The sequence below is a fragment of the Tuber melanosporum genome (assembly GCF_000151645.1).
Source record: "Tuber melanosporum whole genome shotgun sequence assembly, scaffold_15, strain Mel28".
NCBI classification, from domain to species: Eukaryota; Fungi; Ascomycota; class Pezizomycetes; order Pezizales; family Tuberaceae; genus Tuber; species Tuber melanosporum.
In genome coordinates this window covers 467,282-494,106 of record NW_003298808.1, presented here as the reverse complement: position 1 = coordinate 494,106, position 26,825 = coordinate 467,282, and the positions used below count along the sequence as shown (strand labels likewise).

Sequence of the window (26,825 nt, the reverse complement as noted above, 5' to 3'; positions counted from 1 at the left end):
TAAAAAGTTCCACCTCTCCTCCAACAAGCATAACACTCAAAGCCGCCAAATCTACCTACTAACAATTATCAAGTACCTTGATCAAAAGTGGAACTCATTTGTCCCAGAAGCCAGGGCCATGAAAATGATTGCAACATCCACTGATGCAAACATTTCTGCCACATTTCAAACCCAGGGACATTAAGTCCTGAGTATCGTGTCGGGTAGCATGCTATTAAATGCGAGATGTAGCATGAAATGATCTACCATCGGGCACATATACGCGGCCCTAGAGACAATGCTCCAGGCATAGACGCTGACTGTTAAGCCAATTGCCCGCAATCATGGAGTCCAATACTGGTGGCAGCGCACATCACAGGGCAGATGTTTAACAGAATGTCTTGATTACTGGCATATTGATTTTGTGAAAAATCATTGGCAGAAGGTTAGAACAATGATACATCCCATTCCTTCCACCACTTATATGGCTGCTACTGTGTAGCCAATAATGACCCCATGTCTTCTAAAATTGTGCGGATTAATCTTTTATAAATTATAGAATAATATTAATCTCGTAGTTTTGGCTGGCACTGTGTCTCTCTACTTCTGTCGTGATGTTCCTTCTGCGGTCCTGCCCGGCAAGGCTCTAGCTCTTACACTAGACAACCTCCTGAGGCAGGCTTGTTGAGCTGCCAACTACCTTATACTGGCCAAATCAAACCGGGAGCAGCTGCTGGGGGAGATTGAGGATGATGTAACACATGCAGTCAAATCTTGCCATCTTGTGTGCACAATGAGATACTGAACACATGTGCTCCTAGAAGAGCCCGGAGAGCTGTCACAGATCTCACAGATAGTTTTAATCTCCTTACACTCGCATATTAGGATCTGGTATGGTTTCAGTCCGGTTAATGAACTAATGCAACTTCTTTTGTGTGGTCATTATGATAATAGTGATGAGGCTGGAATCCCTGCCCCAAATCGTCAGAAATATCACCACAAAATATTTGGAACCAGCAGGGAGTGCAGGAGCAGTAGGAGGAGTAGGAGGAGTAGGAGGAGGAGATCAGTTGCATATATTGGAGATGTGGGGCAGGCCATTGGTGGGAGGTTGAGGTCCCGGTAGGGGAGCATTAGGATTCTTTTTTTTCTGCTAGATTTCAAGTTGTTGATTTTTGATTTTGAAGTTTTGTAAATTATTGTTTTCAGGGCTGTTGTTGTTTGAGATGATCCTTGGTATCTTTTTCAGTTCTGAAATTTTTCCTATGCTCAATTTATTTAGCCTTAGCCTTCACTATATGCTATACCCTTTGAGATTAGTATGTCGAAATCCTACAGCTACCTTTTAACCCTATTTGCTATAGTCTATGTGCCAGCTTACATGAATTAGCAGAGTCCCTTCATTTCTGCTTCAATCTCATGCAGTGATAGATGATCTGAGTACTATCCCACTTCATATTTCGTAATTGTACTCCTGCTAATGTGCCTCTGAATAGATGCATCCGGACTCATTCTGTCCATCAAATACAACATCCACAAAACTGCCTTTGCTGTTGACATAAAAACATCCCCTGACACTCAGGCTATCTATATTTCCCAAATACTTAATCAAATAATCCATCTGTTTACCTTGTCATAATGCTACAAAAGCCACAACTTAAAGCTGACAGACTGTGTCCCTTGTACCAAATTAAACAAAAACTGAAGGTGGTCTGCAGTGGACATGTTGGAAAATACAGATCCATGGGAAGATTGGCTGCAGTACCCTCTACAGTACCTTCTACTAGTTCCTTTTGTTCTACAAGTCAGGAAAGCTCAGCATCCCAACTTCAAATACCCATCATGATGACCAATATGATATAGGTCATGGTTGGGATGTGGCAGATAATAGTATGGACTCAGATGATGGGCAATAGGAGGATACCAGTAGTCAGGGTAGATGCAGTGAGTAGGTAAACTTGATAAATTTGTGGATGATAAGGAGTCATTAGCAGTGGGCGAGGCACGGAGACCAATAACTTGTCCCCAGTTAATATCCCCATGATCAGCATTGACTATCACCATTACCCCAACTCCCTCAACGGAGGTGATTAGTTGCATGGATGAAAAACACTACAACTACTGCAAGTTAGTCAACATTATTTAACGTCTGTGCAGCCCATTACCTTGTACTCTGGACAGAATTTATGTGGAATACCAGCCACCATACGGTATCACACAGGACTGGGAACTCCACAAGTTAACAGTACAGCCCCTGTGGCCACCTGCAGCCAATGACATACAGCTATGGGATTGAGCTAACAATTCAGATCAAAACCCATGAACCAATGTGTGGTTGGACACTTTTCACACATCTGTTTCAGGACAACATTACCCTGAACGAAACGGTATCCACAGGTTGTAATGATGTAATGGTCAAGTTAGACTATTCCAACTTTGCAGATGCTACAGCTGGCTCTAATGAGCGGGTGAGTTTCCTTTAATCAATGATCTACTTCTCATTTACATGACTAAATATAATGGCTGCTAACGTCTAATTGTTCAGATCCAATCTAAGCACAGTGGATGCAGATCACAGTATCGCCATTGTGCACAAAAGACTATAACAGAATTATCTAAGATTGATAGGGAGGATCCTATAGCCAGTACACAAAGGGTAGAGTACTTACTCGAAGATGACAGGTTTGATTGTGGGCCTACCTGGTATGGCATATTCTTGTAGATCTTCCTTGCGATTATTCCAGACTGCCACAAGTCTGAATCTGTCTCACTGTGCTCCCCTTGTCCCAAATTCCTGAACCAGTTGTTTCTTGGATAAATGTGCCTCATTAAGGTCCATGTCTTTTGGTTCATCCTTGGAAGTCTACGCCCTCTCTTGCCTTGTATTTCCAAGTCAGATATCTTTCCAGCAAAGGTTCCTCATACATGTCAACACCTTCATGATCCTATTCATCCACCTTAGCTCTCTTTGTCTCGGATTCCTGAACATGACATTTGGTTAGTATTGGTACCTTATCAACATCCGAATTATCAGGATCCATTTCATTAACCTGCTCGCTGTTTGTCACAGATTCTCCAACCGCAAATACTTTTAGCCATTGGCACATTGTCGAGGTCTGCATCATCTGGATCCCCTAGGGCACCTATGATATTTTCTACTGCCTTCCTCTTAACCAAACCTCTGTGTATTTCAGGATCATTATTGCTGTCTCCGGAATTGCCATCATGGTGATCCTAGTCATCTTAGCCCACTTACCACCAGGCATTATTTTTGGCAGAGGACCTTGGAGCTGGTTAACTCCTGATAGAGCTGAGGCAATCAGGAATAGGAAGACTGATGCTACATGCATGTGTGCAGGAATGATTGCAGCTGTGTCATCCAGCACAGGTTGAGAAGCATCTACAGGTTAAGAGGTATCTTTTTTCAGAAGCAGATGCGGTAACTTCTTCCCACTGTCTTGAACAAGTAAAATGATAGCAGCTTCAATCTGGTGCTTGTATGACATGTCATTAGACTCTGCCATTACAAGGGTATACCACTCTGGGCATAGTCTCCTTACAGAGAGGAAAATCGCTCTGTAATCATTTTCAGGGAGTAAATTGAAAGTGATAGATTTCCTTGCTACCATCTTGTCTTTGATAGTATTTCAATGCACTCCCTAGAGCTGTCTGCCAGGAATATCATCGATGCAGTACAGGCAGGCCTTAGAGAGGCAGATTTTGTCATTTCAAGATGTTGTTAATTTAATTGTTCCTATAAGAGCAATGTTCGGGCTGTATGTTCTTTTAGAATAATTGGTATGTGGACATACTGCATGATGTTATCAATTTAGGCCTTGTCATTCTGTTTGTTTCCAATGTGAATATTGTGAGTGCTATGCATGTGAATATTGTCTGAGTTGTCAAGATTGTTCTTGGTATTACCTCCCTTTGATTGTAATCATTTCCATTTATCTACTGTAGCAGATTTGCATGTTTTCTCCGTAACTTAAAAGTTTTTCAAAATTCCCTAGCAATTGACTCTTGAGACATCAAAGAAGGCTCCCTCGCTTTCGTACTACTGCTGAGGCCTTGCACTGAAACTATTACAGAATTGGAATTCGCTAAATTTCACATTATTTGAATGAGGTACAAGCCAGTATTCGATTCTCTACAACTAGAGGTGATGATTGCTCTTATGCCTGGTAGTACTTGCCAGCATCTCAAAAAGCTAGCGAGCTGGCTCCCAAAATGCCTATAAAATGTCCACTTTGTCAGCACAAATACACCTGGGCCGCGAGATATCACAAAGGCATCCAGGATGCACATGCTGATATCAGCTCTCCTCCTGCATCTCACATAGAGTATACTCACTCAGTGATGAGTCTGCATGACAGGGAATCAATAGGGTTACATTATGAAGAATAGTACCACTGTAGCGATCTGCCAGATTACGACAATAAATCACACACTGACCTCCTTAGCTATTAAGCAGACAACACAAAGAATTTTATTGAACATCGGTTTGACCTGGGATCTATCCACATGGTCAACTCATCATTGACACCCAAGCGAGAAAGCCTATTATTGAGGTAGCTGAGAGAGTATCAGAGAAGTGGAGGGATTTGTAGATGAACTCTGCAAGCTTTAGCCGGACCTACATGTCCTATTTACCTTCACCAAGGATTTCAAACTTGCATATTGGTTCATATACAACAAAGTATCTAAGATGATGATCAATAAATTCTTTTCCAATGGCATTGGGAATCAAGCAGACAATGCTGATAGCTCAATACATATATTTGAGAACTACTTATACTTACTCAATCCTGATGGTCTGTATTTAGAATTGCTCAACAGTAATGTTGTAGAGGAGGTGAGAACTTTGCCTTTCTTCTACCACAACGTTCTAGGCTGTGTCTGATATCTTTATTCGCAGATAGCCTTCCAAGGTGATTTTGTTTAAAGGCCCCAACCTGAATATGATTCCAGTTAGACTGACAGTATATGGGAAAATATATAGAGAAAACTGGAGTGCAGATTTCTAGGTATGGAAGCAACATAGTATGCACTGCTTTTGACGAAATACAGACTGACTGCTGGCAGGAAACCATTGTGCCTGGTGTAACAGTTGGTCCACTTATTGGGATGCCCAATGTGACACACCTCAGCTACTTTTCCAGTAACAAGAAGGTATGGTCTGTATATATCGCAATTGTAAATCTTACCTCAACTATGCATAACAAACCTGGCATGATGTCTGTCCTGCTTGTTTGGCTATTACCAGTGCCACCCAAGGCCACACAGTCCTTGTGTGCCAATCACCTCCGGAGACAAATTAATGCACACATGTGACAAGGCATATTCAACCTGCTATGCCAGTCTGTAGAATAAGCTGCTCTCATGGTTTTGCCAATTCACAATACTGATGGCAAAGCACAGTGGCGTATGCTCACCATAGCATCATGGATGGCAGACCATTTAGAAAATATCACATTACTTGAATTAAAATCCTCTGTCTCTCCTAAATGTAAGATACCTACAAATATGTTGGGATCGAATGCTCAGCAGAAGTGTCCACTAAGACGCTATGCAAAATGATAGCTTGTCAAAGGACAACCAGTGGAGGATGATGAATGATTTGGTTTTCTATGTTAAGTGAACTAACATGTATACTATAGTGATTATAGGCACTACCTATAAATACAATGTCCCATACCTGTTTGTCCCTTAAGGGTTACAACCCTGTTGGTATCTCATGACTTGTTATTTCCAGATAAGCCTATCTCATCCCATATCAACCCTTTATCCTGTACCATGTCTTACATAATATATCACAAAAGACTAGCACCTAGCCCAAAAAAACATTCTATATTGGGGGAGTCATCATTGGGCAATGTCTACATCACCTTGGATGCTTTCTGTGCCAAGACCGGATGAATCATTATTCATGGGCTACCTCATGTTTTCTCTAGCAATCTGGACCAGTGTGATTTACTCCATACTGTTTATCTCAGAATATACAAGCACAGGATGGAATGTCTTCCAGTATTTCTTAGGAAATACAAATGGTTAGATGGATTTGATGTGGCCTGGAAAGCTTTGCCACTGTATCTAAGATTTCTTTACCCAAGAAGACATACACTCAGGTTATAAAGTAGCCAGGAAAGTAGATTAGCAACTTGGGATGTTGTCATTTGGAGGTTGTCATCCTCATCATGTAATTTAAATTTGATGGTACAATACCGAAGCCACACACCTGACACCAATCATTATCTGGATCAGTATCTTGATGAGTTTCAAGGGATGGTAGATGTCTTCTTGGAATTTAGGATATCAAATGAGATGAAGGTAAAGATTCATAACTAGTATAGAGCATCATAACAGCAGAGCACACTAGTAAATCTATGTCATGGCCAATGGAAACAGTGCTACATGCAAGAACAGCAATGACAGGAAGAGAACAACCAACCTGTGCATATGATCAGGGCAGAATACCAATTCCACTTTATTAAAATGCATCCACTCATGCACTTCTGTAATTATGTGAACCAGTTTAGTAACATTTCCGAGTACTCAACTGAGTTTAGCGAGCTGGCACATAAGTAATAAATCAGAAACAGATGGTGACATTTGAATATATATAGTACTACAAGGCAGATCCATCATAACTCTCCACGGTAGTTCTTGATTGGAATGAGACTTTTGAACCTAGATGCTCTACAACATTGAGGGGCAAATATTCTGTTAGATGACCTGGATCCTCATGACAAAACCAGGAATCAATTTCCACCACCCTTGAGTTGCAGGACCCTTGAAGTACATCTTTATAATATGGCCAACCTTAGAGATCTTTGCAAGGAATTGGGCATCGCAGATGATGCTATGTGTATTGAATTGATTTAATATAGCCAGCAGAGCCTGCACATTAACCATGGCCTTCCAGATAATGCTAGCATTCAGCAATTTCTATTCATGGAGTAAATGCTGTAGGTTGAAATTCCCATTCAAGCATTCCAGGAAACCGATGTCTGTGATATCCACCTGCTATAGTGTACTTGCGCTGAGCTCTTCCAAAACCAGACAAGTTGCAATGATTGGTTTGGGTACTAACCAGTGTCAAACAGATATATGGTACACTGAGGGGCTGTCTTCCAGGGAAACTCTGGGTGCTCATAAAGTTCCAAAACTACCAAAACCAAGATAGGTTATCCAGACTGGCAAGTCTTCAAATGTTAAAGGTAATTAACTCTTGACGGCCATCAGACTCACACCTTCTGGTTCCTGTACAGCTGCTGGTAAATTAGAATAAGGGAAGGTTTATGATTGTAGATACTGGTATCGCCATTGGCATGCCTCCTGTGATCATGTATTAAGGTGGAACAGCAATAGCTCATCAATAGCCAGATTAATTTACAGACATTGAGTTTGATCTACTGACAAATCAGAGGTACCAGTTACCTACTTGATGAACCATTGATGTTTCAATCTACATGAGCTTGAGATAATGCATCAGACAAGGCACTGGTGGCTATTTAGATCAAAAGATAATAAGCAGACTCAGAATGTAGAAATAGTATCATAGTAATAAAAACCAAGTAAGATTAAAAAAATTGTTGAGAGACTAACTAGTACTATTGTGACATCAGAAGGATAACCACTAACAATATGCAGAGTTGGATTAGAATTAAGGTATTAGGTTACCAACCAGCTCTATGGTACAACTAATGCCCAGACGGGGTATGAAGTCACAGGAATATCATGGTATCCATGGCCAGTTGTCTAATGGTATAAGGAGACAACAGTAAGATATCAGGAGGCTGGTGAGAGGGACAGAAGAGACAAGGAAAAGGAGACCAGGAAACTAGCTTTTCGGCAAATTCAGTTTGTATCAGAACATATATAAATACAGCATGGAACAACATGTATATAAGCAAGTGATCAATACTCATGGTGCCTGCCGATGCAATAGGTGATATAAGCTACAAGGCTAAACTTAGTACCGGTACAAGTTGTTAAAGACTACCAGCAGAAGAGGAAAAGGGTACAGAGCAGATATGCAATGAGGGCTGGATGTGTAGCCAAAAGAGAGACAACTAGCACACAATTGTAGAGAAGGTGGTAATACCAGACACACAGGATATATATGTTATAGCGATGCATCACCAGACACACAGGGAGCAGGGGATGTAAATGTTACATGACATGCGTCAGAGCCTGCAGTCTTAGCTCCGGATACAAGTCATTTTTGGTCATGTCGGAACAGGTTATGAATCACCAGCTGTGTCCTCATTGGGGGCAGGCCATAAGACCACCTCTGGATTGTCCCATCTGGAAAATGTGCGGTTGATCTTGGTGGTAGTAGCCGGGGTGTGTAGGTTGTGCGTGGGAAGAGAGAGTACACTAGGAGTGTTGAATATTTTGGTAAAAGTGAGTGGGTGAGGGCAGTTGGTCTCACATCGAACAGTGGCTACAAAATTGGAGTCAGTGAGGGCTATGTGGGTAGCATCCACATGTGGGAGCTGTTCAGAGTATGTAGTAAAGAATCATTGGTCTGCAAGTGGCAGGAGTGCATACCTTTTGAACATTGAGTCACCAGCAGACACTACCACTTGCCGGGTCAATGCACCATTCTTGCCCTTACTTCCATACCATAGATCACTGGAGGAGGCAGTGGCAACATGAACTTAGTTTTGGGTTGAGCAGGAGGCCTGCTAGTGACTGGTTGGCTTGGCGTATGTGGTGACAAACATGTACTTATTGTACAGCCACGCTCTACAGTATATGGCATTGAACAAGTTGCTAAAGAAAACCGCATCGGGGGCAGAGATAGTGTACCAAGCATTGGTAGACGAGTTGACATGTAGTTTGCCAGCCTCCAAGTTGACATTAGCCTGGGAAGCAGGACAGCTTTCTTGCTTGGGTAGAGCAGAAGCAGACTTCCTCGCAGGTTGAGGGTTAGGGTAGGAGGGAGTAATGCTTGCTACAGGGTGGGCAGAAAATTAGGCAAACTCAATGCCTGTGAGATCTTTTAGATACTACTTAAGGCTGGCTACCAACTGTGATAGAACAGAGCAATCCACAGTCTTGAGACTGACAAACCTTTGAGTGACTACTAGTAAGCTATGAAGCATAGTACAGATGAGCCAGATCAGAAAGTTCTCTCCTATAAGGTAATTGGAGAGGTCAGTATCATCCAAGATGGGATGAGTGGCAGGATTGAATTCCAGGATACTGGGGGTGATTTCGTAGTACCAGTATATGTTTTTCAAAGGCAGGGATTGATAGGGGCTGTGGTGTTAGAGTAGGTGGGTTAGAGACCACCTCCTTTTAGGAAGGAAGAGGGCTCTGTAAGGTGTATGGCAGTACTAGTGCATGAGCCATAGAGATGTCTGCACAAGGAGGTAGAGGGTGTACCAGCACAAGAGGCCTTAACAGAGGTCTAACCCATAGCTGATGGGCTGTATATCCAGGTTGGGAAGAGTTTACTTATAGGTGCAACCTAAGCAAGAAGAAGAAATTAGTGTATTGATATGGTTCCCACCCAGAAACTTGGAGTTTTGGCCAAATACAGTAAATTTGCAAAAATGAGATAAATAGAGAGCATGGTAGTAATGGGAAGCTTTACTTTTTCTCTTTTTCTTTTTCTTTTTCTATGTCATGTAATTGTTAATTAAGGTACAAGTATCTTGCGTGCAATGTAAGCTATAGTATCAAGAAAATCTGACTTCCAAACAAAAAAAGTAAAGTAAATGATTGGTTTCCAATCATGCTCTTTTAGTAACATTGGAGAAAGTTACCTGTGAGTAACTATGCTGAGGCTCACAATACAAAAGTATTCCAAATAATAGCACTACATTATTAGGGGTCAAAGAAAACAGAAACAATTACAAGTGTTATCCAACTCGGGATGTTGTTATAGGGGAAGGGGTAGTCTTGAGGCTGTTTGAAAGAAAGGGGAGATGAGGCCTACAGCCTAAGTGTCAATAGTATCAACCATATTTTCATTCTCCATAGATTCTGGAACTAGTTCTCCATGTTGAGGGCAAGTGGGGCAGGGTGTGATGTGAGAATCAGGAGGACCATCATAGTTGATATACTTCAGGGTGGAGTGTGTCGAGGAGTAGCTGAAGAGACAACTGGCAGCAGTGGGGCAGGCATGGTCTCCTGTTGCATGAGGAAGTATGCACCAGCAATAAGGAGGTGCTGAGCTGTGCTAGTTGTTATATTGTTTTAACTAGAAGTTAGAACATTGTGTATAGTTGTTGAATTATAGCTAATATTCAATTCTGAAAGTGGAGAAGGCAGCCAGTCTCTTGTCAACAAAGAGTGGTGCCTTGGAGTCGGTGATAAAGATAATAATAGAGGAGGCATGTTTGTTGCACCTTGCAACATTGAAGGTGAGCTATATGGGTTGGTAAGTAAAAGCAAGTCCAGAGTTGCAGGTGGTGAGTTCTTTCACAATTGTAGCAAGTGACTGGGAGGTGGTTAGAGTATACCCACCTATCTGGGTAGGTGGCATGTCCAGGTAGACAGAGGTGGTACCTGGAACAATGTGGATAAAGGCAGAAACCTTGTCATTCAAGGTTATTGCTTTGACATTTTCAATGGTAGAGATTTGAACATTGTCACTAGTGAAGGTAACTATCAGGACAAGAATGGCTGAAAGAACTTGGTTCAGATTATTGGAGAGTTTGATAATACTGGGTGAGAGAAGAGCAACATCCAGCTTGATGATAAGCTTTCTCTGACTCATGGCTATACACTTCTTGGATGCTGAAACTATAGCACGAGGCGTGAGTTTGAGTTTAGTGCCCCTCGGTTTCAACTTTCAGACCACAGTTGCCAAAGTAGAAGTACTAGCAGGGATAGGTAGAGGGCAACTGGAGGGAACTGGTTAAGGTATAGATGTCAAGATAGACTCTGTCAGAGGAGGGAGAATGGCTGTCATGGCAGGCTTGGTGGTGAGTGCAGTTATAGATACATGTGTTAAAACAGTGATCTCTTCGTAGACTGTTAAGATTTCTCCTCAATCACTTCCAAGATATATTTAACAAAATGTAATGGGTCTTGTCATGGAAGTAGTACACATTATTATTTGCTTCTTCTTCGATAAACTGACTGTCTCGCAATTGTCTCCTTTTGCTTAAGACAATACTCATATTTTCTTCCATAGTCTAACTGGAACTATCATTCACTATGGTTCGCATGGGTTTCCGGTAAGTGTAACATTTGAGGTGTAAATATGATGCAATATTCATAAAGATATATGTTGGGAAATAACTTGCTAGATAGTTGTGTAAAGATCTATCTCCAAGGCTGAACCTATTACCTTAATCTTTGTTCTCATGGCCTCCACTCAGGTTATCAGTATAGCCTCCTAGGACACCTAAGCAGTTCATGTGTGCAAAAATGCAAGTAATCCTGATAAGGCTTACTCATATCCGACTATTAGGAATACCAGGATCCGATACCTAGGAATCACACTACATAGGGTATCCTCACTCCGATTTGGAATCCCTAGCCTCCAACATGCTGCTCCAGCATCCTTATAGGGCCCACATGTTGTTATGTGTATCAACCTCATTCGCATCGGGTGACTATAATGCCACCGGATTGAAGGTGTCTGAAGAATACCGTATATGTCGCCGCTGTCTATCCTATCGGATCCTGTTGATGGGACATATGAGAGGGCACCCCTGGCTAGGTCTGGGAAGTGGAACAGAGCAAATCCATCAACCACTCAGAGAGTTACTAGGCTTCAAAGATATGATGTCTTTAGTATGAGCTGCAGGTTATTGGAGGTTTTCGCACAAAGAGATAGTATCAAATGATAAAGGAACTCAACAAGATACTAATACATTTGCTTCTACACTACAATAACCAGAATAGTCTAGACCTCCAAGAGAAACTACTATAGAAGCCAATAGACTTCATGGAGTGTTACAACTAAGTTTCAGAACAAGTTGTACCTGTTGTGATGATTCCTAATACTACAACAGTAATTGAAATCCTGCATCCCAAAGCAACTAAGATTGTCAACTGCAGGATTATTTATCAATCTTGTGGAATAGCTTCCTCCAAATCAGTAGGAAGTCCTCCGGAAGATATCTACTGGTGGGGTAAGAAGTTATGAAGGTTTGAAGTCAGGCAACCTAGAACGGTGATGATTACAACAACCTTCATAGATACAACCCACAGATGAAACTGAACATTTCATTAATGATGGAGACAATTGGGGCCAACTCAATTCAACTTGAGAACAAGGCCATAAGTTTAAAGACTCTAATGATCGGATAATTACTATTGGAAACAATATTGTTCCTAGTTAGTTATATCATAATTGCGGAAGAGGATTTGGTGATTTTTAGGGTCTCCAGTGGTTCACACCTTTTAAGAATACTGGATATTGTGAGTTATAATCGGAGAGATATATAGTTTTATGATAAATAGAAGTAGTCAGATGCGGAATATAAATATCAAAGTGCCTCCCAAGCTTTTAAACATCATCAAGCAACCAAGCAGAGACCTTAACAATATAATATTATTTTTCAAATTCTATTTTACTTTACTGATTTTGCTTCACTCTTAGTAGTCATAAATGAAACAACTGAACTGGTTCCTTTTTAGATACTTTCTGTCTACAGAAATGAATCTTGGTTGACCTAGACAACTCTGAGGTTTATCAGGTTGTCTCTGCCTAATACTGACTAATAAACTCCCTATAGTATACTGATCATGACTTAAAATCTAAGTTATGTGCAAAACCCATATGACTCCAAATCAGGTCATGTGTACAAACAGTAATCATAATATTATACAGCTTAAATGTGTTGTTAATCAAAACCATATCCCACATGATCCCAAAAAAGATCATGGGTTCAAATATTAAATATAACATAAGCAATCCTCTATAAACCACACTGGATTTTTAGTATAGACTTTCAATCCTTTTGTGAGGCTTTGTACTTATTGTTGGAGCCCATCAACTGCCTTTCGGTAGTTGTTATATACCAGTTGTTGTATCTGACAAGAACAGGATTATATATTATTAGAGATCTAGCTCCGAAAGTCTATGTCTACTCCTGTCTTAATAACATGATGTTGGAAGTAGTTGGTATCAGTACATGCTCCTTGTTTATAAATATCTAGAATCAGCAAGAGGAATAATTTGGTGTTGCTTTGTGCTTGTTTAAGTGTAGAAATTCCTAAGAGCCATGGAGGCTCAAAGATAGATGATAGGGTAGACTGGCCGCCAAAGAGGACAGATATACTTATTGGTGGAGTATGAGTCCTCTGTAGAGGTAGGTTGGAATGTGTACTTATCTCCTTCAGACTCAAAGAGATCATATGAGGAAAAGGTCTTTTTCCATAAGCATGGAATAAAGACAAGGCAGTGAGACAGGTATTTCAGCTAATGAGAAAAGTTCTTGGTGAAAAATATATTGTAGTTTTTGCCTACACTGTGGTTGTAGCAGAGATAGAGCAGGTGGGTGGTAACTCTGAGTTTTTTTCCTTTACTTTTTTTTCTCTTATTTGTTTCATATATCATATATCCAGTTCTTTATTCATATTCTAAGACTAGCTAAGATGCAAGGGTCATGTCACCTATGGGCTTGTAGTCACAAAACTTCAACCTCTGTTCAGATTCTGGCAGATGAAAGAAAAACTCTCCTAGGAAAGCAAGTAGGTGGAAAAGACTTCCCAAATCAGCAAGTCACAGTGTACACTATCAGAAAACTACACTCAGGTAATCAAAACTAAGGAAATCTGCGACCCTAACAGATGACACCCCTCAACATACATGAAAGAAGAATGCATGAAGAGAGGAAGCATCATAACCTATAAATCTCAGTGCAAAACCGTGTAGCTTAGGTGACTGGATTCAAGCATTATCAGAAATCCAATAGCCAATCCCATACACTAAGCTGAATAAAGGGATCTATTGATATATAGTTTTGCAACAGGTATGCAAGAAAGCCAGGAATTAAGTAGAAAACTCTCTTGAAAACCAAGTCATGAGTACATAGCAGTCCAAAGAAACTCAGGCTAGCCTTTAAGTTAGGCTAGAATGAAGAGTACAAGGCTCAGAGAGGAGAAAAGAAGGGCAATAGGATGCTAGTCAGTAGTAGGATACCACCTAGGAGGAGAAGATAATATTTGGCAGTTGAGTTGGTACCAGCCGTAGGTGAAAAGTAGGAGGTAAGTGGATCCTAGTCAATCAAAAAGTAGGAGAGAAGAGAGGAGGAGTAGACTGAAATGCAAAAACAACTATTAGAAACATATTTGTATCTTGACTAGATGGCCTCCATAAGTCTTCTTTGTCTAGTGGTGTATTACTGCATCTCTCACATAGTCTCTTGTACCGATAGAGATAGTGTCACTTAGTAGACAAGATACTACTACTTAAAGAGGGTAGAGAGGATGAGGGTGCCAGAATCAACTCTGGTTAGTTGATAAGAATAAAGTAACTCCGAGGAGAAATAGAAGAAATCTACAGTAATAGCATACTGTAAACTGTATTCCCAGGTGTCTGTTGTAAGGAAAAAGTGAAAATCCAACTGTGCTGATATTAAGCAATACTAGAGCAAAAGCAGGGTAGAAAAAAAATCAATATCTTGAGATGTTGGGTGGAAGGGAGAAAGGCCTCAAGAGAGTAGACCTTAAGAGAGAAGTTAAGAGGAGTTTCCCAAGGCAATTGGAGGCTAAGAAGTGATGGCCTAGTCTCCCCAGTAAGGGAGGAACCAGATATAAAAAGTCATGAGAAAAGTTGTAGTATTGACAAATAGAAAATAAGTTACAATCACTAGAGATGTAGCAGAAACTGTCGATTGGTAGTAACTGGGAGTAACTAGTAGTATATGATATCTATTTAAGTCTATGTAAGTTATCCACTACTTTTGAAATCTAATACCTTCTGAAACTAAGGAATATATTATATAATGCTACTAGCTTAATGATATTAAGTTTTACTGTTTGTTTCTTTAACACTACTGTCAAAACATTGAGACTTTTATTTATATTTAGTGTTCATTGCGGGCCCTCATTTCCGACGAGTGGGGCGCCAAGATCAGGTTATTAACTTCAAGTTAAAAAAGAAATCATCCAAATCGGACCAAAACTGAGTGAGTTATAGTACTTTGAAGTTAAATAACTTCAAATAGCTCTAGCTCCATCAGTTTTAGTCCATTTTGACAGACTTTTTTTTCCCAGTTAATGAGATTAACTGAGGTTCTTTTTTCCCCACTCCTGAGAAACTGGCCCCCATAATGAAGACTATTTATATTTATCCTCTGAAGAGTTTATTTCATGATTGGTTGTACTCTTAAGATTCCTCTTCCTCCAGGAGCTCCTATTACACTCTACTGTTCTGTGTAATATGTTACCTTTATAGTAGGATAAGTTCACTTCATTGTTAGATAACCTGTAGACTAAGGAAACATAACTCTTGCTCAAAAGTAGTGTAACTGTATTTGGAGTTACTCTATCAAGCAGGATCACTCTACAGTAAGGTAATATTGAGAAACTCCCAGTATTCTATCTTCTAAGACAACTTAGGTGCTTGATTTACCTAGTAGTCTAACCTAAGTTACCTTCCTACCAACTACTCTTGTACCTTTTAGCAAGGAAGAACATGTTATGCTTCATGTTATGCTAGAATATGTAACTAAGGTACTCTTTTACTACAGTATACCCTACTGCCTATTATATATAATCCCTTCAGTACTAGTTTCTTGATACTTGTATCATCCTACATCTGCCAGTTGCATTCCAGAAGCGCTACCATTCTCAACAATACAGTTGCATCCATGTTCATGTCCCCTGATCTAAAATGAAGGTTTATAAAGTATGGGTTGGATGATTTTGTCATTTTTGTCATAGTTCCAACTACTGAGTTTTGGTGACACTCCACTCGAAAATAACATACTATAGAAAATTGAATAATTGAATGTTATACTATCAAGTTGAAAATTCCCTTCTTTGGAACGGGAGTAAAAAAAAAGCACTGCAAATACACAGTCCTTTTCCCACTCTCGAAAGAATACAAGTACTTAGTAATGACAGTGTGGCGTGGCGACCAGACGCGGGCTAAAAAAATGTGGGAAGAACAGACCTCAAGGAGACTCCAGGACCGGAGGGGCCTGCAAGGAGGGTGCTTGGAGAGTTCCTTAGACCTCCTTGGTAGGAATAGGATGTGGGGAACATATGGAGAGTAAGACGTAGTGAGAGTGCAATATAAATATAAGCTTCTGGCAAGTGACTTTTTCCCTCACAGCAATGATCCTTAAGTTGTGGGGCTTCTGGTTGGCTCATTTAACAAAAAAATGGTTTCATGAAAGAGGAGCAAGAGGAGCAAGAGTTGGGAAGAAGAATAAAACCCTCGTTGTAACGCTGTGAAAAATGATGTGTCATCGGTAAAATTCCTTGAAGACTCGGTTCAACTAGGGGCTCATATTTCTTTCGCCTCGCTAATCCATACCGGTACTCCCTTCCGTTCTCGCTCTGAGGGATGGATGGAGATGATCATTCGCAGGGCGGTGGAGGAGGAGGCTGACGCAGTGCTGGTGTTGGTGTTGATGGTGTCATCATAGGAGCACAGGACGATACTGAAGTTCAAGCCCCAGTACCGGTAGGGCTGTGTTAGAGTTACTGTACTCGTACAGCCTAGGATGGATGGGTAAACCAGGGTGGGTTGGCTGGTTGGAAAGGTAGTCTAGGGTAGGTTAATTCCTTGATGATAAGTTTGAACTTGCTCACCTGGGGTAAGCTATTAGTCCGGTCGTTTGACCTGTAAGAAGAATTACTCGTAGGTGCGGCGGTTCTCTACTCTACATTAATTTTTATACTTGTATCACCTTGGGTCTACCCCCTGGGTGCTTTCCCCATGTAAGGGGATGTCTTGAGCCATGTTTAGTGTGCTACACATTTTTTCTTGAGGTGGTGAAGGGCTGAAATTTGCTTGATAAACTATCCTATCTCGGGAGTGCACTGTACGAGTACGAACCGGATGGTACGAGTACTCGAGTACGGTACTCGTACCCGTTGACTAGTGCTCTTACAACCTCGTGCCTTCCTCTCTAACCCTCCCCCACCCCTCCTTGCGATCTCCATCACCCACCACCCTCCTTCAGTGCTCCATAACCTGTCCTCCTTCCATCCTTGGCAGACAAGAGCTTGCAAAAGAGGACCCCGTCTCTGGCAAGCTCCGCTGGAGGTGAAGTTCGAGATATACATCGCGTTATTCTGGCCTGCGCCCTCTACTCGTACAGTTGGCGGTCATTGTTTCACTAATAGCACTCTTACTGTTTTAGCTCTCTTTTTATTGATACTCACCCCCTGCTTATTGGTTTCTGGTTTTGTTTTTTATCTTGGCCACTCGTTCTTGTTTTATTCTTTCCCTCTTTCCCTTTTGTTGTATTCCATCCATCCTTTTGTCGCTGAATTCTTTATTATTATTATTTTTTTAAAAAATCATACCTTGATAACTTCTCACCCACCGAGATAAGATAGAAAAGTTTCCTGTGCTTTCTTTCTTTCTTCAAAAAAAAAGCTCAACCATGGCGTCTCCTGTGCGAAAGAAGCCGCTGCCGGTGAGACTACCGCTGTCTCCCCAAAATGTTGATTTCAAGGGGAAGGGGAAGGGAAAGGGGAAGGGGAAGGGAAAGGAGAAGGAATGTGGATCGGGTTTCGAGAGGCTGCCGAGAGAAATTATACAACAGTCTGTTCTACTGTTTCTACAAGTTTAGTTGGGTGCTTTCCCCAGTTCCGAAGGCTAATAGAGAGTAGAATATTGTATGCAGCTGATCCTAATACCTTCGATTCTCTAACCCTTGTCAATTCAACATGGCACAAAGCATCACGAACTCCACTTCTCTACGCCCACCAGTTGCGAAAGTCCGGTGCAGTAGATGTTCCGGATGAGCCGAGCGAGGACTCACTCCCCAACCTCATTCAACGTTTTTCGGCAAAGGCCCGGCGGGAGCTCTTTGAAACTATCCTACACCCACAGATCACCGAAATCCAGCTCATTTGCGAGGCCTCTTCGTCAGCTGCTGCATTCCCCGGTGGTGAGCCATTCAGGTTTGAGTTTTCGCCGAGAGGGAGACATCTTCTGGCGTTTAGCTCGAGTCGGATCTTTGTGCTTGACCTATCTAAGCCGGAGGTGGATGTTAAGCGGGAGCTAAAGATTGGTAAAAGACCGGTATCTGCCGCTATTGTCGACGACGGGACCGCTATTGCTGTTCTCTCTAGTAATCATCACGTTACCTTATATGATCTCACCCGGGACAAGGCGCGCATTTTGAAGGCGATCCTTCTGGAGAACGAGCCAAGGACCATCGCTCTTTCACCAGGAGCCGAAGTACTGGGTGCGGCGTACAACGGGGGGATAGAAGTCTATTCCTTACTCCCGGATGCCGTCGCTTCAGATCGCCGGGCAGTAAATTGTGATACTGTCGATTCTTTGGCCTTCTCATCTGATGGGACCATTTTACTGGGGACGACGCTTAATTCCAGGTCGCCGACTACGGTAATTGTCTCAGCACAGCACTTTTCCACAGATTTGCCTATGGAGGGATTGGCGCAACTATGGACCACCCAAGTCTTATTCCCTAGGAGCTCCCGTGATAGTAGCCATGCTAGCTTGCTGCAGGGGAGTCATGCAGAGGATGAAAACACCTGGACCTTTACCTACGACCGTGTGTATGAGACTTTCCGCGCTGTTAGAGTCGATGACCTTCGCAATGGGCATACGTACTTTACCGGACCTTCAAGTGAGAGCCTGGGAATTGTTCCGCCAACTACGCTGCCTGCGCCGACCAGAGATGGTCGGATGGTTGCCGCAGGATTTGGCGGGAAAGTGTGGGTTTATGGAATTCCGGGAAAGTTGGATTTACCCCCTGAGGGGTCTGAGGGGGGCAGTGTGAATAGCGTGTCGGCAACACCCGAACGAAGCAATAGTACTGCAGGGAATGGTGGAACTGGTAGTGGAGCGGGGGGGTTGACATGGGAAAGGGGTCAACTGGGGGCCATTAATGTTCCGCAGTGGCAGGTTCTTTGCGACAAAATGAGGAATGTCTTCATTCGAGGACGAGAGATCAGTGAGGTCCATTCGTTAGCTGGGTTGAGGTTTGTTCAGTGTGCGAATGGTACGGAACGTTTGGTCGCAGTGGCTGGGGGCGGGGTTGATGGTCTACTTGGGGAGGTAGGGGAAGAGGAGTTTTTGGCTATTGGTGGTGGGAGGGTCATGCTCTATGATTTTGGAAGGCGGCCGGGAGTGGGTGAGACGACGGTTATGACGCTGGAAATTGGAGATGGGATTCAAGGACCTGTGGAGACATTGGAGGAGCAACAGAACGACATCGAGGTAGAAGTAGACCTCGTTCGGCGTAGGACGGTTGCGCAGCAGAGAAAAGGTGACCAACGACAGTCGGCACTGCGATATGCTAGGAGTGATACTAGTAGTGTTAGTCCACCTCTGCCACCGGTTTCGAGACAGCCTCAACCGTCTCCTCCGCGCCCATCATCTGCTTCTGCTATCTCTAGGCTTTCGTCTTTTGATGAGAACGATGCTGGATATGAGGGTATGGACGCAATTCCTTACTATCACGGTGACCCACGCTCTCGGGGCACCCTACAGCGAGCGGCATCAGCGGCGAGAAATGTACCCCAAACTGCTACAAGTGCTCGCTATCTACGGGTGGTGGGCCCGGATGGCAGGCCCCTACAGAACCAGACGATGCCAGGCTTCCGTGAAGAGGAAGATTGGGTTCCTCCGCCGCCACCCTATACCCCAAAGAACGACAACGAACGCCCTCTACCCCCACACCTTCTTCAGAGCCTACAGGGCCCCCCACGCTTCAACAGCCTTGCCGATGCATCCGAGGAGCCACCGCGTGCTTCTAGTGCTCTCAGTCGTACACGGAGTACTTTTGGGGCGATAGTGCGCCGACCTAGTGTCTTCCGCATCTCCACAAATAACCAGCCCAACCTCAGCGTTCAACCCACTCACTCCTACGCCGATATCTCCCACTCACGTTCCGCTCCTGTTAGTCCCGCTGTGGGAAACCCTGGTGCAGTGCACATGGGTATTTTTGCAAGAACTGAGGAACCAGTATATATGGCGACGCAACAGCACAACCAATATAGCCGGCGTGGCAGTGCCAGTGACATCCTCACCAGTCCGCCAGCAGCTGGCTCAGTGCCAGGCATGTATCGCGAGTCTTCGGCGCCACTACCACGACAAAGTCACAACGACCCTGCAGGTCACTACACACCCTTACCAACCCCCCTGCCACCACTACCTCAGCCACCACAGGCATACTACGGCAACAGCCTCCTCCCGGACCGATTGCCGCCACAACCACGATCCCCAACCAACAGACGCAACTCGGCCCAATACCGCCCAATGCCCACCCGCAGACCAAGTCCAGGCCGCTCGCCCTCCAGTGGGCGTAGGGTAAACCTCCAAGAATCTTATGCGCCGAATTCTTCATTACTCGTGCCTAGCGAGAGCGGACATAGGCGGGGTCCAAGCTCGAGAAGCGGCAGCGTGAGGAATACTGGTGGTGGTAGTGCCGGTGCAGGAAGTATTCGCGTAGGCCGGGGAGTTTGCGGGAGCATTAGGAGGAGCTCGAGTCGGCCGGAAAGGAGCGCCGCTGCGAACGTTCGTGAGAGGAAGAAGAGGAGGGGGCAAAGGAGGGCGGTTGAGGAGCAAGCGGGGGATAAGATGGGGTGTGTTATTATGTAGGGGAGCTTGGGTGTTATTTGTTCCTGTTATTGTGATAGTTGTTATCGTTTTGGGTGGGCATTATTTCCATTCTGTTAGTGAGTGAGTGAGGTGTGTATATACGAGTTGGTTTCTGGAGGGAGTGTGACGCCCTCCGGTAGTTGTCTCTTAGGTTACATTTCTTTTCTGTTACTATATCAAGGCGGAATTGCCTTGGGCTTACTTAGAAGGACTATTGGTTTTGGGTTTTATCTTTTGTCTTCTTTTCCTCTTGCTAATTGCACAACTTTTATAGCCTAATAGTACTTGCAAGTGGTCTATCTTTGGTAGATAGACTACCTACACTGTGCTCCTCATGTATCAGAAATAATTCTCACATACACGAACCTCGATTTACAAGCATCACACGGCACACCAATTGCACGTATCGTAGTTTTTATCAATCTGTTACTCGTAGACGCAACTCCTATCATACTGAGAAACTTGATGGTATAGAAAAATGTCGAACACACGGAGTCGCGCCCAAGTAAGCAAACAAGCCCAGGCATGAACTATGAAGGTCCCTCCCGGTTAAGGAGTATTTTCGCTCTAGCAACGAATACAAGAAAAGAGCACCAACCCCGGCCCCCACAGACCTTCTACCGCAGGACGCGGTGGCGAAGAAGTGGTTTTCTTCACGTAACGGTACGGTTGGAAAGCTTTGAGCAGGAAAGCGGCTGAGGGTGCTTGCGTTGCGGTGTGAGTAGTAGGGCTTGGGCTCAGGAAGGGGATGGTGGGGAGGGCAAATGCAGAATGGATTTTTGTATAATATTATGTATGATACCATACAAATTTGAGATAATGACATTTTAGAAAGGCTGTCGTTGTTGCTGTATGTGAGGGTGATGAGGATGTTTGAGGTGTGTTCCCATACAGAAGGGTATCTACTCATACCGGTATTGTGGTATAATAATATTATTATTATTGTTTTCTTTTCCTAGCCGAGAGGTTTAAAACCCCGAGGCGCAAACACACAAATTAGAACAAAAAGGGGAAAAAAAAGCCAACAAATCCCCCAATTAGGGTAATTAGCACAGCACCATCTCACCTGACCAACCACTTCGATTTTCCCACACCTTTCTGGTCCTTCACTCTCCTCTCCTCCCTTATTAATTTCTGTGGGGAAAAATAATAATTCATCTCCCTTCTTGAGCACCCGTCGTCAACCATCGCCAACCATGACGAAAAAGAAGAAGAGGCAAAATCCTGAAGCTGAGGACCTCCTCGCCCGGCCATGGTGCTACTACTGCGAACGTGACTTTGACGACTTGAAAATACTAATCGCACATCAAAAAGCAAAGCATTACAAGTGTGAGCGATGCGGACGGCGGTTAAATACAGCAGGCGGTATCTAATACTCCTTCACTCTCCTTATCCTATTTCACCCTCCTAGTGCCCAGCTGATGTGAACGAAGGACTGCGCGTCCACATGGAACAAGTGCACAAGGAGCAACTTGAAGCCGTGGATAACGCCCTAGCAGGTCGGGAATCGATAGACCTGGAGATATTCGGGACAGAGGGGATACCGGAGAATGAGGTGAATGCGCACAATCAGAGAATTCTAGCTGCCGTAGCGCAGAGAGAAGCCGATCGCCGGGCGGCGAGCGGGCAATCTGGGAATACGCCCAAGAGGCCAAAGGTCGACATTAGCAGGGACTTGGACCCAGAGAATATTAAGAAGAAGTTGGAGGCGCATAAGAAGGCCATGGCTGCTGCGGCTGCAGGCAGTGGAGTTGCGGGCGCTGGGCCGGGGGGTGTGAGCCCAGTGTCAGCTGTGGGTGGGAGAAGTGCGAGTCCAGGGAAAGCGGGCGGGTATGAGCAGCAGCAGCCACCGGCTGCTGGATTTGTATGTTGTCTCCCTGCATTTCATGGTAGCGGTTGAGCTGAGTGGTGGCTAATCTTATTGTATAGCAAAATCCGGCCCCGGCCCCTTTTCAACAGGGTGCGTATCCAGTTCCGCAGGCACCTGCATACCCTGCTGCACCAGTCTATTCTCCGCAGGGCCAGGCAACTTATCCAGCACCTTATCATCAACCACCCTTCCAGCAACCCCCGGCATCTTTTGGTCGAGGAGCTCCCGTTCCACCTGGTCCGGGATACACCAACTTTCAACCTTCGGGTCCTCATGCTGCACAACCTCCTTTTGGTCCAAATGGTGGACCCGGGTATAACCCAAATCCGCACAATCAGTTCCAATCCCAGCAGGGACCACCGCCCCCGCAACAACATATTCCACGTGCTCCATCTTCCCTCCCTCAGCCCCACCAAATTCCTGGCCTTCCCCCACGGCCCAACGCGCCTGGACTCCCACCCCGACCTAATTTCAGCGGTGCACCCATGAACAATCCCGGCTTTGGCCGCGGGGGCGGAGGTTGGAACCAACAGCAGCAACAAGGACAAGGTCAAATGTACCCTCAAACCGGTGGAGCTAACTCTAGTTTCGCCGGAGCGGGGGGTTACACACCAAACGGCCCTCTACCGCAATCATATAACCAACCATCTTATCCACAACAGCAGCAGCAACCGCAGCTCGTGAGCCATAGTTATCAGCCACACAACACCAACGGCCACGGTCACGCGCACGGCAGAGGCGGGGGTCCCATCACCGAGGAAAACAAGCCCGCGCTGGAAACTACCCAGAGTCGTCTTCCCGACGCCCAACCTGCCGAAAAGAAAAAGGGCGAGAGGGAGAAGCCTAAGAGGGAGACTAAAATGGTGTATGCGGATAATGAGATCAGTCCCGTGAATTTTCCCTCCCCCGCAAACTCTTCTAATTCTTTTCAAGTGCTATGGCTAACGAGCATTTGTCGCTATAGGATGAAAAGAGAGCAATGCTACCGAGGTACGAGTATCATCCTCCCAAGACGGTTGAGGTTTCGAATTAGTTGCGTGAGCACCTTACCTTACCTTACCTTACCGGCGGGGGGAATTGAAATTGAGAGAAAGTGAGTGTGGAGGCCTGTGGCTTATTTTCACCATATTGTTCTTGGGGTTTTATTCGGCGTTTACCATTTTTCCTCGCTTCTTCCCCCGACCTCCGTTATGCCCTACGGCTTCGGGACACACAACGGCGAGTAACAATTGTTTCAAAAACTCCTTTTTATCTTATCGACCAGGCATCTCATTCGTTATCACTCTACAACTGTCTACCCACCGACGAGATGAGAAGAGACCGAGTAGAAAAAGAAATGAAAAGAAACGCAAAATGCAAAAACCTAATGGCGGTCAGTCGTAGTCTTTCTTAAGTGTTGCAATGTCCTGTTTTGTTGTCGTTTGGTCTGGTTTTTTGTTAGTTTTGTTTCCTTTTTTCTGCGCGCATCATATCATACTTTCCTCCTCACACATGCACGTTTTACGACTGAGCGAACGATCACGAACGACAATTAATCGATCACAACCAGTCGGATCGGATTCAGGGAAGAGTTCGTGAGGGAATGGGTCAAGGTACGCTAGGTTAGTCATGAAACCAAGACCAGAGAAACCTGTGCGATAGCGGATTATCTACTACGACTGGAGATAGGTAGACAGGATATGACATGATTTGGCGGACGATTGCGATGACAACTACCGAATTCGGCGTCGAGAGAATTTCTGGAGACCAATTTCACGCCAAGGCAAATCGTTCTTATCTTAATTCCTAGTGACGCTGAGCGGGGGGTTGTTTGGAAGGCAAGAACATGGACGGAATACCAACAACAAACCTGCATCACCTGGTTAGTTCTCGCTGTTGCTGTTCTTTACTTTTCCTTCCCTTATTCCCTTCCTTCGGGCCAGAGTAGCCTGTATTGTATGCTATCGTAGTTTGTTTCAATTTTCCAATTTTCCAATTGCCATTCTACGCACGCCTACGCTTCCGGTTCCCGTTCCTTGTTTCCGAGATGAGTGTGTGTCGAGTAGGTCAATTGGTGGCTTATTGCGATGAGATGAGGGGAAGTAGATAGATATAACATTCCCTGCGTGTTCTCTTGGTTTCTTTCCCTTCTGTCTAGTGCCCCTTCTGAGTGTTGCACCGCCTTGCTCCTGTTAGTCGCCGGTTGTAAGCCACGCTTCTGCTGCTGAATGCCACCAAAACATATCGTGTCACATCATATATTCTCTCCCCCCAGGGCTGTATCTTCACACCCCTAATCTCACTCTCCCAACCTGACTCCGGGTTCCGCCTTGCGATATTTTCTCTCGTGCACGCTGTAGGGCATCCATCTGTCGGTAGTTGCGTGGCTCGGGTGGAAAAAGTGAAGAGCGTATGTGTACAGGGCTCGTGCTGGCAGGGTTGGGCATTTGAATGCTGGGGGGGGCGCGTGTGATGGTCGTCTTCATGAATTGTCACTCGCCCGGACATTTTCGTTTTCCGAGGATGGGACTCGGGACAAGCTTATTTGGTTTCTGAGTCTTGGTTTCTAGTACCTCCCCATTTGCGGGGGATGACGGGGTTGTCGGGAAAAACCTTTGAGTTGGATACTCCAGTGCATCTCGGGTGATTTGGCACGTCATACCGGACCACATGCGACCCTGTTTTCGGTCTAGTCTTTTTCCATTTCGTGATCGGTGGATCTGTTTGCGAGGAGTTCATGGGAAATTTCTACTTGGATGTCCTTGCCCCTGCTAGGTTTTCCAAATAGGAGCGCTTCGCGAGAATATCTACTCGCAGTTGTTTAATTCTGCCTCTGCGGATCCAAAATAGTGGAATTCGGGCTGAGCGCACGAGACTGGAGTGTTTTTCGGGTGTTGTTTTGATAACAACGAACTCGTTTGCTTCGTAGATGACTGGAACGTGCAGGGGGGGGAGTGGTAAGGAGCAGTGTTTTCAGGAGGTCGTATGTTGGGGGAGGTACCAGCGGGTTGAGTGGAGGAACTCTGATCATCGAGGCTTGGATGGGATATGGGGCGGATTCCTGATGCACATGATGGAGAATGCGGGCTTGGGAGCCGAAGATTATGGCCCTTGTAGCCTCAATAGTTATAGAGTGGTTCTTCTACTATATACAAGCCCTAGGAGGCGGAACATACTCCGAGACTGTTCCAACTAAAGCGGTTTATTTGTTGCTTGTCATACAAGCCGCTGCTGTAAGGGTTCTTGGTCAGTTAATTACTCTTCCTAGGATTTTTTTATTTATTTAATTACATGTCGTATCTCGATGGTTGACTGTAACAATCTCATGTGTTTAGAGCTGCTGGTAGCGATTAAATGTAAAGAGAGAGGAGTGAAGCAGCTTGAGGAGTATGTTGTGATGTGTCATGATTGATAAGAATGCGGGACTGCTCATGAGTGGCTTAGACAGCAAGAAGGTATGATAGTATTATGAGAAACCAACGTATGATACGAACATGCTCCGTGTCTGTTGCAACTACTGCTCTTGATTTCCTATTTGGGAATGCCTTAACACCAAGTGCTCCAGTCACCTGTCAAAAGTCTTCGCAAGCAGGTCTCAATGCCAAGCCTAATTACATAATCAGAAATATACCATCCTAGTGACCCACCGAAGCCATGTGATCAAAAGTCTAAAGAGATGCTATCACTAGTATTTTGTGTACCACCCTTTTGCTTTAATAACTGCCAGTATCCTGTCAGGCATAGTATCAAGTATTGCTACAAAATACCCCTCAAGGATCTCCTCCCACACCTTAGGCAAGATTTCAGCCAATCAATTCTGAATTGTCTGTGGATATACCAGTTTTACTACATCAGGATAAATCTTATGTAGTACAAACTTCATGTATACACAAATGTGTTCAATTGGGTTTGCATCAGGGGAGTTTAGAAGATATTTGTACAGGATGATACCATGATCCTCAAAGAAGTCCATGGATATCTTTACTGTCTGGACTCATATGCCATCTTGTGTGAAAAGTGGATCAAACTCTATACCAAATAGGTATTGCCAAAAGGAAAGTAGCTGTTTCGATAATATGTTAATGTAATGTTCTGCATTTAAAGTCTTTTTATTGTCTAGACAATCAAGCTCTCCACACTCCAATTTACGGAAACAAGTCCAAACCATTAATGAGACACTTTTGTACTTTTGCTTACAATGATAACACTCGGGTAGCCCCCTTCTATGGGTAGTGAAATACTCGCTACTGCTTAGCTACCCCTTGCTTG

At 44.1% G+C, this 26,825-nt stretch overlaps 3 protein-coding genes; 2 read left to right on the top strand and 1 right to left on the bottom strand.

The window, feature by feature from the left end:
• Positions 1–17,101: 17,101 nt before the first annotated feature.
• On the top strand, positions 17,102–21,072 carry GSTUM_00004757001 (uncharacterized protein). XM_002836539.2 has 2 exons: positions 17,102–17,677; positions 17,746–21,072. Exons 1-2 carry the CDS (start codon positions 17,517–17,519, stop codon positions 20,705–20,707), a joined length of 3,123 nt encoding a protein of 1,040 aa, XP_002836585.1. The 5' UTR covers positions 17,102–17,516; the 3' UTR covers positions 20,708–21,072.
• An 83-nt stretch (positions 21,073–21,155) lies between these two features.
• Positions 21,156–21,617, bottom strand: GSTUM_00004756001 (uncharacterized protein; the record flags this gene model as incomplete). Its single annotated transcript, XM_002836538.1, has 1 exon — positions 21,156–21,617. The coding sequence occupies one exon, from the start codon at positions 21,615–21,617 to the stop codon at positions 21,156–21,158; it is 462 nt and encodes a 153-aa protein (XP_002836584.1).
• A 216-nt stretch (positions 21,618–21,833) lies between these two features.
• Positions 21,834–24,065, top strand: GSTUM_00004755001 (uncharacterized protein). XM_002836537.2 has 4 exons: positions 21,834–22,072; positions 22,141–22,571; positions 22,637–23,467; positions 23,542–24,065. Exons 1-4 carry the CDS (start codon positions 21,904–21,906, stop codon positions 23,608–23,610), a joined length of 1,500 nt encoding a protein of 499 aa, XP_002836583.1. The 5' UTR covers positions 21,834–21,903; the 3' UTR covers positions 23,611–24,065.
• The last annotated feature ends 2,760 nt before the right edge of the window (positions 24,066–26,825 follow it).